We start from the raw sequence: 13,838 nt of genomic DNA, 5'->3' as shown, positions 1-13,838 counted from the left end.
ATTAAAATATAATTAATTGAATCTTTGAGGTATATGCTGTGAGATATGCCTATATAATATTTACCTTAAGGAATACACATCCTTTGTGCCCCCTGAAAATACATCTATGGAATATACTTTACTACGTTCTATATACTATGTTAATAGGCCAGGATAATCCCTTCTTTAGTCATCAAGTCTTGCCTAATATAAAGAGCTTAGAACTTTTCAGACAGAGTAAACTCCTAGTTTCCGTCACTGCTCTTTGTTAAATTTACAGAAGACACTTACCTTCTCTAAACCTCAAGTGTCTTCCTCTATAAAATGGAGATAGTAAATACCAACCTCTAAGGATTGTTACAAGATTAAAATTTGATACTAAATAATAAATATTGATATTGTATTATAAAACTACTAGAGTACCCAGTTTCTGCCATATGAGTAGGTGTACTATAAATGTGAGAACCCTTGCCTTCAAAATGTTGCATGAAATGATGGGCACATTAATCCCTTTATTGTGAGACTCTTGTATAGTTTAGTTTGTTATATAGTTCATTCAGTTTATAAGTCCCTAGCCCCACATTATTGGTATCAGCAGTTTACTGTTTAGACTAAAGAAGAAAGACAGTGAAGAAGAGAAGGAAGGGAATGAAGAGGAGAAAGACTCCCGAGACCTTCTTGACCCCCGAGACCTCCACGACACTCGAGACTTTAGAGACCCCAGAGACCTCAGATGTTTTATCTGTGGAGATGCAGGACATGTGCGAAGGGAGTGCCCAGAGGTCAAGCTGGCCCGTCAGAGGAATAGCAGTGTGGCAGGTAAATAGAAAAGGCCAAAAATAGTTTCTGGTGGAAATAAAGTCATTTATGTTGGTGTCATTCTAAGGACCCTGATTATTCTCTATTCTAAACATAGCTGTATGATTTTGTACCTTAACAATCTATCAAAGAGAGATTTTTTTGGGGAACATATAGGAGAAATTATATCTCTTCCCACTGCTTTTATGAGAGAGGGAGATCTGTTCCTGTTATGTATCACAAGGAATTTCATGAATTAGAAACCCAAATGAGAGTTTATTGTAAGAAAAAAACAAAATACAAGTGATGATTTCCAGTTATTCAGATTCTTATTGCAGAAGTTATTTTCTTAAATAAATATATTGTCTCCTTTAGAAAAGCAATATGACACTTGTTCTTGTTTCCAGGACCAGTGTATTTTTTTTTTAATGCTCTAAGGATTGAGAAATGGCTTAACAAACAAGAAAAAAAATGAGTTGTTAAAAGTCCTTCACTAACATAATCATAAGTTTAAAAGTCCAAGTTTATAAAATCTCAGATTTGAGACTGTTGTACTGAAGAAGAGAGTTTATTGATTGTCGTTTCTCTGTTATTTTCTTTATCTGTTGAATTTCTTTTTGATGTCTTCTCTTAGCAGCCCAGCTGGTCCGCAATCTTGTAAATGCCCAACAAGTGGCTGGTTCAGCCCAACAACAAGGTGATCAGTCCATAAGGACTAGACAGTCCTCAGAATGTGTAAGTACTCTGCCTGTAGATGGGTTGGTCTTGGCAGGAAGATAGTACTAATTTTGGTAGGTGATAGGATCTTTCAGATTGGTAAATACAATCTTCCAGATTACACAGTGCTTTATAGAGGTGTCCTTGCTAGGCACATCAGCTAGAATGACCATTACTTTTGGAGTAATGTAGATCTGGGTTTATATCTATGGGCAAGCTACTTAACTTCAGTGAACCTATTTCTTATTTGTAAAATAAGGTAACTACCAAATAAGGTTGTTGGTTGGATTAAAATGAGGTGATAGGGCTTCCCAGGTGGCGCAGTGGCTAAGAGTACGCCTGCTGATGCATGGGACACGGGTTTGTGCCCCGGTCCAGGAAGATCCCACATGCCGCGGAGCTGCTAGGCCCGTGAGCCACGGCCGCTGAGCCTGCGCATCCGGAGCCTGTGCTCTGCAACAGGAGAGGCCACAGCAGTGAGAGGCCCGCATACCGCAAAAAAAAAAAAAAAAAAAAATTAGGTGATAACTTTGATGTTTTAGCTTTTGCATAATGGAAGAATATGAGTACCATTAATTAAAAATAGACCCCAAAATTGAGATGTATTAAGGGTTTATTACTGTTAGGGCAATACATGCATGGCACTTCACTTGCTTGAAATTTTGTGTGTCTTCTCATCGCTGATATGGATACCTAGTGAACTATATCCTGTGAAAGATGGAGTATTTAATTAGTGTTCAGAGTCACAGGTCTATTAACTTTGCTGAGTTGCTCTAACCTTTGTCTAAATCTGTATTCACCTTGCACTTCTTAAATTAATAGTTAAATACTAACTGAATGCTTACTCTAAATCTGACACTATGCTTTTAGTGCTTCTCACGTATTATCACATTTAATCCTTTGAATGGACATGTGAAGTGGTAGGTATTGGTATGATCAAATTTTACAAATTGGGAAGCTGAGAATAAGAAAAATTAAAAGATTCAAACCCAGGTCTGTGTATCTTCAAAGCTGTTATCTGTTAAAACATGCTAAATCTGATGTGATCTGTATTTTAGAAAAAATTCTTAGAGAATTTGAAGAGCAACAGTAGGGCTTGTCTTGGAAAAACATTTAGGAGCCCACTAACCCTACCTCAGACATTTGAATATGTACTACTATGGGCCTGACAGTTTCATAAAAGTTATATAATAACAGTTATATTAACTAATATTTATTGAGTGCTGTGTGCTATATATGCATTCGTTCTTCCTGTTTCTTATTAAAAATATTTTTAAAATGTTGAAAAATTATAGAAAATAATAAACATCCATGCACTGCCACCAGGTTTTAACAATTCTTAATGCTTTGTTGTTTTTGGTTTGTTAAAGTATTACCCACAGTTGACAACCCCTATGCATTCCTCTTGGATGCTGTTCCCATCTTAAACTTCCTACCATCCCTTCCTTGCTACTAAAATGTATCTTCTATTCTGAATTTGGTGTTTATATTTTTGACATATATTGTTGTAGTTAATCTTCATAAAAACCTCTGATGTAGATTCTATTATTATTTATACCTTACGGGTGAAGAAGCTGAGATTTAAGTTTCTTGCATGAGGTCAGCAGGCACTTGGAACCAGAACTTGTATCCTTAGGTTCTGTCTCCAAAACCTGTGCTCTAATCACTTTCCTGTGGTGCCCCTAACTTTCATCTTCTGCTTCTAGCACTCACTTTTTTCTCACCTGAGATTTGGGTAAGAGTCTGACTAATGAACATTGCTATTTGGAGGTCTCACAAAGCACTGCAGCTTCAACATGTCTAGAATGTAGCTTATATTTCTTTCCAACTCCCCAGGTTTGCCTCTTCCTCCTGTGTTCTCCATCTCATTGAATGATCCCGCTATCTATCTAGTTTCCTGAACTACTACTCCTCCCTCAGCCTCCACATCCAGTCAGTCACAAGGTCCTGTTGTTTCTATCTGTAAAAAATAGCTTACAACCATTTGCTTCCCTAGCCTAGGCAACCATTTCAGATTCCAATTACTTTTTTTTAAAGGACATGTATTTTTGTACCTATAACCTTTAATTATGTTCTTCCCTTTTCCTTATCTCTACCCTTTTATCAAGACTGTTTTCTATTTATCTTGAGTCTCAGCTTAAAGGTCACTTCCTTCAGGAAGATTTCTACTTTCCTTCATCTTATCTTCCCTCCTTCTCCCAAAGTGGGTTTAGGTGTTCCTGCTCTGGGATTTCATTGTATATTATACAGTGTTTATCATAGTAATTATTATACTGTATTGTGATTGCTTATGTAAACTTTATCTGTTCCTCCTCTTTTCCCCCATTGACTTTAAGCTTTATGAGGGCATACATGTTAGTATTATATTTTTAATACCTAGAACAATGCCCAGTACATAATTTTTTTAATTCTTTTTTTTTCTTTTTTATAAAATTACTTTTTTTATTTATTTAGTTTTTGGCTGCGTTGGGTCTTCATTGCTGCCGGCAGGCTTTCTCTATTTGCGGCAAGCTGGGGCCACTCTTCGTTGTGGTGCTCAGGCTTCTCATTGCGGTGGCTTCTCTTGTTGTGGAGCATGGGCTCTAGGTGCGTGGGCTTCAGTAGTTGTGGCACACGGGCTCAGTAGTTGTGGCTCATGGGCTTAGTTGCTCCATGGCATGTGGGATCTTCCCGGACTAGGGCTCTAACCCGTGTCCCCTGCATTGGCAGGTAGATTCTTAACTACTGCACCACCAGGGAAGTCCCCCCAATACTTAATTGACACTCAGTAAATGCTTGTTGAGGAGCTGAATGAAAGTGACTCTGAGATATTTAGATGTAAATTTCTAGTTAAAATTGGAATTGTGGGTTCTACATGATGGGTATGATGTCTGGGCTCTCTTCTTTGGGCAGTGAAAAGGTTTATGAGATAAAACCTCTGTGAGAGAGGGTTTGAGAACTTTGGGAAAAACTCTGCCTTCATATAAAATGAGGTTCTGTTATTATTTGTTACTATGTATATCATAGAGTTCTATTTATAATATTCTAGTAAAATAACTCCATAGTTTTATATTTTGATAATCTCTGCTTTTATAAAATTAAGATGTTTGTAAATTAATTTTAAAATGTTTTTTTTTTTTTCCTTTGCAGTCTGATTCACCATCTTATTCTCCTCAGCCCCAGCCATTTCCACAGAACTCTTCCCAATCCACTGCCATTACCCAGCCTCCATCTCAGCCAGGATCCCAACCCAAGCTTGGCCCACCTCAGCAGGGGGCCCAGCCCCCCCATCAGGTCCAGATGCCTATGTATAACTTTCCTCAGTCACCACCAGCTCAGTATTCTCCCATGCACAATATGGGATTGTTGCCAATGCACCCCCTCCAGATCCCTGCCCCATCCTGGCCTATTCACGGCCCAGTGATCCATTCTGCACCAGGCAGCGCCCCCAGCAATATTGGCCTGAACGATCCCAGCATCATCTTTGCACAGCCTGCTGCCAGACCTGTGGCAATCCCTAGCTCCTCTCATGATGGACACTGGCCTCGTACTGTGGCTCCAAATTCCCTGGTGAACAATGGTACAGTGGGAAATTCGGGTAACCCTTCCTTTTCTTCTTTTGTATCTGTCTGTAGAAAGGTTGGATGATTGGTATTATTGGTTGAACCTGGGAAATAAATGTGAGTAAAAAGATGGCAAGCAGTATTTGTGCAGGGGCAGTGTAACATTAGACAAAGAGTGTAGGCTGTGGATTCAGACTGCCTGGATATGAATCCTGGCTCTGCCATTTATTATGTGGCATTGGGCAGTTGCGTAATCTATTTGTGCATTGGTTTCATCTGTAAAATAGGTGAATTAATAGCACCTAACTCACAGGGATGTTGCGAATATTAAATGAGGTAATAAACATAAATTTTAGTTATTATTTTGTTATTATTTTAAATTTTCGCTGCAGTCTTGCTTGGTGTAGGTACTACTAGCATTCATTTTACAGCTGAGGAAATTGAAGGGTTAAGTAACTCTCATCCTATCATAATCATAGTAGATCCAAGATTTAAACCAGTTTCTTTCTTCAAAACCTGTAATCTTTGCCCTAGACCCTTAACTATCTTTTAGTAAGGAGCAATTTTTTGTTTGTTTTGTTTTGTTTTTTTTCTTTTTTGGTGGTACGCGGGCCTCTCACTGTTGTGGCCTCTTGCGCAGGCTCAGCGGCCATGGCTTACGGGCCCAGCCGCTCTGTGGCATGTGGGATCTTCCCGGACCGGGGCACGAACCCGTGTCCCTTGCATCGGCAGGCGGACTCTCAACCACTGCGCCACCAGGAATCCCATAAATTAACTTTTTTTGTTTGTTTGTTTTATTTTTAATATATATTTACTTCTCTGGCTACGTGAGGTCTTAGTTGTAGCATGCGGGCTCTTTTAGTTGCGGCATGCGGGATCTAGTTCCCTGACCAGGGATCGAACCCGGGCCCCCTACATTGGGAGCGTGGAGTCTTAACCACTGGACCACAAGGGAAGTCCCCTTATAGTAAGGAGCAACTTTTAAAAAAGAAAAAGATTAGTAGCACTTTGTAGCTTAAGAAAGAATAGTTTGTTTTTTTTTTTTTTACTGATATCTAAGTAATACATATTCTTTGTAGAGCATTTGAAAAAGAAAATCATATATAATCTCAATTCCTAGACAGAACTGCTCAGAAATATTTGGGTGTATTACCATCCAGTCATTTTTTTATCTTTGCATATTTAAAAATAGTTGATAAATTCTATTCATCTAGTTTTATATGTAGATTTTTTCTTACTAGGGAAAATTTGAAATGTACGCAAAAGGAGAGATTAAAGTATAATGACCCCCCCCATTACCCAGATTTAGCAGTTATCAGTATTTTCTATTTACTCTTTGTGATTCTTCTGTAATTTTTGTCTGTGATTCTTTTCCTTATTAACTGCTTGGTTATCCTGAAATATTGTTTGTATAGGAAATGCAGACTAAAAGCTTGATTCTTTCCCTTTATCAATTTTCAAAATAATTTTAGTGATAATTTTAAGCAAATATATATTATTCCTTAAAGCGCTGAGACCTCTTTGGAATAATACAGGTAATATATTTTGCTGAGCAGAAATTCCAGAATGTGGGAACTCATTTAAATTTCCAGGAACAAAGGATATATGTCATACATGGCCATTCTAATGTGGCCTCTGCTTCTCTCATTCAACAAATATTTATTGTGTGCATGCCATGATATATATGCTTCTTGATAGTCACTGAGTTATATAACCATGAAGACAGACCCAGTGCTTTGCCTTTTGATATGTCGACTCAGTTTTAACTCCTTCTTCTCCCTACCTCCTTGATCTCTGTTTCAGCCTTAATGAACTAATTAATTAACATCCTACAAACACACCGTACTCTTACCCCTGATTGTTTACCTAAGTTGTTCCCTCTGCCTGGAATATCCTCTCCATTAACTCTCCTGCTCACTCTCACCTCCTCCTCCTTTGCTCCAAAGCTTGGCTAACTTACTCATCCTCCGTTTTAAAATTTAGATCACTTTCTTCAGGAAGTCTTTAATTCCTGTTGATCCTGTCTTCCAGTTGTATTAGGTATCATTTCTCTCCTTCATGTTTCCTTAATATCCATATTATAACACTTGTCTTCCTGTGTTGAAATCGCCTGTCTACTTGTCTGCATAATGCATTAGACTGAACTTTTAGAGGTTATGAATTGTTTCTTGCCTGTCATTGTCTCCCTGGTGTCCAGTATAGTGCCTGATGTAGATACATTATTTGTATAGTGTATTATTATTATGTAATAAAGTGTTACGCAGCAAATATTATTTGTTGGATAGGTGCGCAACTCCTAGTTAATATTACAGCTAAAGTTAACATTATGTTAAAAATGGAGAGACCGGATGGGGATATATTAAAATCATACTAGTGGTTGTATTAGAGTAGGAGGTTGTATGAGTAGTTTTTACCCCATTTTTCAGATTATCTTTAATGATAATTTTTCAGACTATCTTTAATTGTATTATGAAAATACTTGGTTGGGAAAAATGGCCAAGAGAGATTGAAGGATATTCTAAAAGATACCCTTTTATGTTAAAACATTTCTCAATTGGTCAGGACCTCAATACTGTATACCCAGTCTTATTTTTTGTAAACTCTGAGCTCTGCAGCTTTAGCTCTTAGTTGTAACTTGGCTTTATGAACTTGCAGTGAACTAGCTGCTTTGTTTACCTGGTTACCTCCTGAGAAGACTGAGCTTGGTAGGAGTGTGGCTAGGAGTGTGGTTTCAGTTTTCTTGTTGCCTACTCCTCCCTATCCTGTACCTCCTAACTTCCTGCTAGGAAGTTTAGTGAATAAGGACAGTGTCTTTTAGATTATTTCCTGCCACATTGTGATCCTGAATGAGAAAAGCCACCAGAAATGATCCAGAAGATTCAGGGGTTACTGTGCTTTGAAAGATGTACTTAAAGATAGATCTTAAAGGGAAGTAGATTGGTGGGAGTGGTTTGCCATAGAAAGAATAGGACTCATATTTTTTGAGTTCCTGCTTAATATGACATAATTTGTGTAGGCTACTTTATTTTTGTTATCTTATTTAATCCTCATAACAACCTGGGGTTCATAATTAAAACTTAGTAATTTTTGTAACTGGTATTTGAACTTAGACCTATTTGGCTCCAATGCCCAAGTTTTCGGCTATTTCACCACAATGCCTCAGCTTCTAATAGGATCTCCTTCCAGGCCAAGATATAATTGATTCTGGTATAGTTGGCATTGCCTTTAGGATAAGATGTTAAGCTCCTTAGTGATGTACTAAGGTTCTTTGAAATATAGATCCTACCTACCTGTCCAGCCTTTTCTCTTACCGCTGCCTTCCTTTACCTCTGTCTCTGTATTGCCAATCGTCTTGCAGCTTCCCAAACTTGCTGTATTTTCCGGCTTCCTGGCTTTTGAGCACACTATTCCTTCTGTCTAAAATGTCTTCCTTGTCCCATTTTGCATAACTAGTTCTTTGTCCTTTAACACTCAATTTAGTCCATCATTTTAGGAAAACCTTCTCTGTCCTTGAACAATTGGGTTACTCCTCACTTTAGACACCTTCCACTGCTCTGTTATAGCAATTACCACATATTATTGTGTATGTCTTCTTAAATGTTTCCTTTATGAATAATTTGAGAACAATTACAGTGTTTTTATTCCTTAAAAAATTTTTTTTGGTATCCTCTGCATTTAGCATATTTCTTGGTCAGTAGTAGATACTCAATAAATCTTTGTGGAATGAAGGAATATTTGAATGAACAAAGTGATGTTTTAAAATATGTCTCTCCTTTATTGTTGAAATGCAGAGCCAGGATTTCCAGGACTAAATCCTCCAATTCCTTGGGAACATGCACCACGACCCCATTTCCCTCTTGTCCCAGCTTCGTGGCCTTATGGTTTGCATCAGAACTTCATGCATCAGGGAAATGCCAGATTTCAGCCCAACAAACCTTTCTATACTCAAGGTACCATTGCTTACGTATTTGTCACAGGCTGGGTGGGTTTTGTTCTGGGACAAGGAGCCTTTGTAAAGGCCAGGATCTTGGAGTGAAAATTTATGAATTCAGTAAATATTTATTGAGAGAGCATACTGTGTGTCAGACTGCGCTAGGTGCTTATTGCTCAAGCAAGAATTAAATAAAACCCTTGCACTTAATGCATATTTTATTAGGAAAGCCAGACCTGTGAAATAGACAAGAAGAGGAGCTTAGAGGAATCAGTTAACTTTGCCCTAGCAGAGACAGCAGAATATAGACACCAGGGATCAAATTGCACAAGATTTTGACATTCAAACTAGATCTTGAAAGAGATATGGGATTTTTTTCCTAGAGATCATGTAGAGATTAGAGAGGAGGAGTGTTCTTAGCTGAGGCCATAATACATGCAAAGTCACTAGTTTTGCCTCAGTGAGAACATTTTTCACTGAAAAAAGTGATCCATATTATACTGAACTTTTTTCACTGAAACTTTTTTCCTATAGGGAAAAAAGAGAAAATAATAGGACTAGATGAGGTAAATGGAAAAATGTATAGGTGATGAGGCTAGAGAGGTAGGCTGAGGCCATATTATGAAGGAGTTTGGACTTAGTAAGTGGTGGGGATCCAGTAGAAGTTTTTGAGTTGAGTAGTAACAGTCAAATTTGTTTAGTAAAACTAAGACTTGAATGACATTAGAATTGATTATATTCTCTTGGTACTAATGTACCAATAATGGCTTTGATCTAAGTAATGAATAGCATTTTATCTAACCTACTTGCCTCAGCAGTATCTCAGTTCAAATAGGGAATGTCTGAATCTGGCCTTCAGCACTTGGTTAACTTAGGAGTTAAGAAAACTAGAGTCAGAGTTAATACAGTTAAACTAGGAGTTCAAGAAAGTAAAGAAAGGCACTCTGGGAATGTTGACTAAATAAAATAACTTCTCAGGGGAATCCCTTGGTATGATTATCAGGCTTGATACACTTAAGCCTTCGTAAACTATCCATTGTACTTGGTGGGGCATTGCTGTATTATAGAATGGCAGAACCTTAACTATGGCTGGTTTATTCTGAGCAAAGAACTAGGGCTGAGGGAAATTACTATTGGTCATACAAGCCCTTTTGGGGGAGGAGGAGAGTCTGAAGTTCTTCCCTGGTGGATTTTTTCCCCTTAATTCCTCCCCTCCATCTCTCTTGTCTCCTCTATTTTCTTTCACATACCCACATTTTCCTTCCCTCCTCCTCCTTCTCCCCCGACTAAATGTTTTGACATGCTTCATCTCTTCTTTACTATATAAATAGAAAAAAAGAGAACTAGCTACAGTTAATTCTAAGAGGTTGTCAGATGAATAGGCACAAGCCTTTCAGTTTCCTGTCTGTGTTGTGTCCAACAGACAGATGTGCCACCCGTCGGTGTAGAGAGCGTTGTCCCCACCCACCAAGAGGAAACGTGTCGGAGTAATGCGAGTCCATTTTCTTTCAGCTGCTCTACCGATGCACAGCAACCAGCCAATCCTGCTGTCTCAAGGGTATCCGTACCTCAATGTCAGTTACATTCAGCAGAAAAAGTGACATTTAATGGAAAGCAAAACAAATCAGGTCCTGATTTAAAATTTTAACACGTTTAGATAGCTTATTTAAATTCTAAGACTGTTTTTAAAGACTGTATTATTTGTATATAAATATGAACTATAGTTTTTACTAGTATCACCGAATTGAGTGATACAAATTTCATCTATTTTATTACCCTATTTTTAAGGGAATTTTATGTTTTGTTTAACCTTGATGAATTGTATAAAGAGAGAATTTAAAAATTACATTCTTTATTTTCTATTAGCTGTATTCATACTTTGGTTGCTTCAGACTTTATATATATTGTTCTTAAGAATTAGGAAAGACTTTCATGTGTTTTAAATTTGTCACTTCTATTCTTTACAGAACCTTGTAGTGCCAAAAACTTTTTAAAAGGTAAAAAAAATAATAAAATAAAACTTCAACATGAAGATTTAGAATTTTTTCTTTTACATTCTTGTATATTGAAAATATTCCAACTTGAACAGAAATTTGCTTTTGTCTGTATTTGAAGTAATTCTATTTTAAGTTAATAAATCTTTTTGACAAGAGTCAAATTTTGTTAATTCATCTGGTTGTTTAGATGATAGGAATATAATGTAATAATTCAGAGATTTGTTTTACTCTCATTGAATAGAGTATTCTAAATCACAGACTTAGTTTTAGAAAAAGATCTAAGAATCTTTTCATGTTATTTTATTGGATCTTCACAACACCCATATGAGGTTGATAGAAGCAGATCCTATCTCATTTTATCATTGGGAAAACTGAGGTGCAAAACAAAATGAATTCTCAAGTTAGCACAGTTATGTGTTGGAAATAGAATTGAATCAGATCTTTTGAAGTAGAGTTTAGTGGAGGGAAGGTAATTCTTATTTACTGAGGAACTAACATGTGCCAGACTATCCATTCTGAGTCCTGTACTACTGCCTGGAAGGTGTACTTGTGAGGATGGTGTTTACCAATAATGCCTTGTGATCAGTGATTATAGTTGGATTTCAAACTTGTGTTGTTGGTGGGAGATTTTGTAGCTGTTTTTGGTACTATACATTGAGGTGAGGTCATCTTGTCTAAACAACTCAGAGATTTGCCAGGGATTTTAGACCAAATCATACTATAGATTTATTTGGAAATCTGCAGAATAATACAAATGTCTTTTAAGAACAGTATGTTATCTTTGTTCTGCTTCCTCAGATATGCATTCCTTAAATATTGAGAGCACTTGGGCTTTTGCCATATTTTCCAAAATGGAAGGAAGATGCTTGAAATCTATTGCAAGAGGTTGAAGACTTTCCTGTGGTGTTTATAGCCCTGGAAAGACATTTGTTAAATGTTAAGATCAAGTGTGTTTACTGTTAGTTTTTCATATTAAAGCTTAGCATCCCATGGTGATCATTTTGTAATGTAGAGAAATATTGAATCACTATGCTGTGCACCTGGAACTAACACAGTGTTGTTGATCAATTATACTTCAATTAAAAAAAAAAAGCTTCAGTCAGCATCCCACGGAATCCTACTAAGTGGTGAAGTTCAGCTTATTTGTTTTGTTAATGAGATAACCTGGCCCAACATATACTTTTCTGTTAAACTGTTACTTGGAGAATTCAAGATTTTCTTTTAAAGTCAGTGTTCTATGTATTTCATTTCCTTTCAGGTCTTAGAGAATAGGGTATTCATTTTACTGTTCTACTTTTGTATATATTTGAAATATTCATTAAAAAGAAAACAATCTGGGAATTCCCTGGTGGTCCAGTGGTTGGGACTCTGCGCTCTCATTGCCGAGGGCCTGGGTTCGATCTCTGGTCGGGGAACTAAAATCCCACAAGCCATGCGGCATGGCCAAAAACAAAACAAAACAATCTGCCAATCTGCAGCAAGAGACTGCCCCCAGTTCAGTCTTCCTTCCCAAAGGAAGGCAGTATACCACCTGGCAAAAGGTATTTATGGGGCAATAAACTCCAGTGACCTAGGTTTTATTTGTATAACAGTGTTCTATATAGTAATTTTTAGCATCTCATTTATTCCTCCTTCAGTAATTGCCAGTGTTCAATAACTGCAAAACTGTTCCAAGCTGAAAAATAGAAAACTCTTAGTTTGTATTGATAATTTATGTAGTAGCTGAGTTTCATAAGTTTACAAATTTTTCATATAAATTACAAACTTAAGTTTTTGATTACGAATTCAAATTCATTGTAGATCAATTGAAAAGTATAAAATTAAATTATCAATCTTCGGGCTTCCCTGGTGGCGCAGTGGTTGAGAGTCCGCCTGCCGATGCAGGGGACACAGGTTCGTGCCCCGGTCCGGGAAGATCCCACATGCCGTGGAGAGGCTGGGCCCGTGAGCCATGGCCGCTGAGCCTGCACGTCCAGAGCCTGCGCTCCGCAACGGGAGAGGCCACAACAGTGAGAGGCCCGCGTATCGCAAAAAAAAAAATTATCAATCTTCTGCAGAGAACACACACACTTAAGATCACATTGCTTTGAGATGTTTTGTGTAATGTTTAATCACTTGGAGAGATTAATATTTTCCCTTGCCATTAAAGATTATTTAAAAATATGAATATTAATGATATACTATGTAATTTACTAATTCAGTTCCCTACAGATGGACATTTTTGCTATTTCCAGTTCTTCTCTACATAAAAATATATGTAAAATGATGATAGGATAAGGCTATTTTTGTGTGTATTGGATTATAGTCATCCCTCAGAATCCACAGAGAATTGGTTCCAGCATCTGTGGCAGATACGAAAATCTATGGATGCTCAAATACCATAGTTGGCCCTCCATATCCATGGTTCCACATCTGCAGATTCAGCCAACTTTGGATCATGTAGGATAGTAATATTTATTGGAAAAAACCCTGCATACAAGTGGACTCATGCAGTTCAAACCTGCGTTACTCAAAGGTCAACTGTATTCTATTATGGTGAATTCTTATAAATGGGATTATTAGATAAAAAGGATAAAAGTTCTAAGGTTCCTGCTACATATTGCCAAATTGGTGTATTGCCAAAAAGTGGTTACCAATTTGCAGTTCCAAGAAACGATCTGTAAACTGTGTTGGTAAGCTTATAAAAAAGGCTCTAGGGGGCTTCCCTGGTGGCGCAGTGGTTGAGAGTCCGCCTGACGATGCAGGGGACACCGGTTCGTGCCCCGGTCCGGGAAGATCCCACATGCCGTGGAGCGTCTGGGTCCGTGAGCCATGGCCGCTGAGCCTGCGCGTCCCGGAGCCTGTGCTCTGCAACGGGAGAGGCCACAACAGTGA

At 37.8% G+C, this 13,838-nt stretch overlaps 1 protein-coding gene across 5 annotated transcripts in view; it reads left to right on the top strand.

The window, feature by feature from the left end:
* TUT4 (terminal uridylyl transferase 4) overlaps positions 1 to 11,125 on the top strand; it is a 135,218-nt gene extending 124,093 nt beyond the window's left edge. Inside the window, exons 27-31 of one of the 5 annotated variants that reach the window (XM_024739266.1) lie at positions 590 to 798; positions 1,412 to 1,512; positions 4,624 to 5,071; positions 8,828 to 8,986; positions 10,391 to 11,125. In XM_024739266.1, coding sequence (XP_024595034.1) covers positions 590 to 798; positions 1,412 to 1,512; positions 4,624 to 5,071; positions 8,828 to 8,986; positions 10,391 to 10,458 — 985 coding nt within the window. In that variant the 3' untranslated portion in view covers positions 10,459 to 11,125. Of the gene's footprint in view, positions 1 to 574; positions 799 to 1,411; positions 1,513 to 4,623; positions 5,072 to 8,827; positions 8,987 to 10,390 lie in introns of all 5 variants that reach the window. The other 4 variants (XM_024739265.1, XM_024739264.1, XM_024739263.1 and 1 more) reach the window with 4 other exon arrangements.
* Positions 11,126 to 13,838: the final 2,713 nt, after the last annotated feature.

Source organism: Neophocaena asiaeorientalis, unplaced genomic scaffold, assembly GCF_003031525.2.
Source record: "Neophocaena asiaeorientalis asiaeorientalis breed wild unplaced genomic scaffold, Neophocaena_asiaeorientalis_V1.1 scaffold138, whole genome shotgun sequence".
Taxonomy (NCBI): Eukaryota; Metazoa; Chordata; class Mammalia; order Artiodactyla; family Phocoenidae; genus Neophocaena; species Neophocaena asiaeorientalis.
This window is presented reverse-complemented; position numbering and strand designations above follow the sequence as displayed.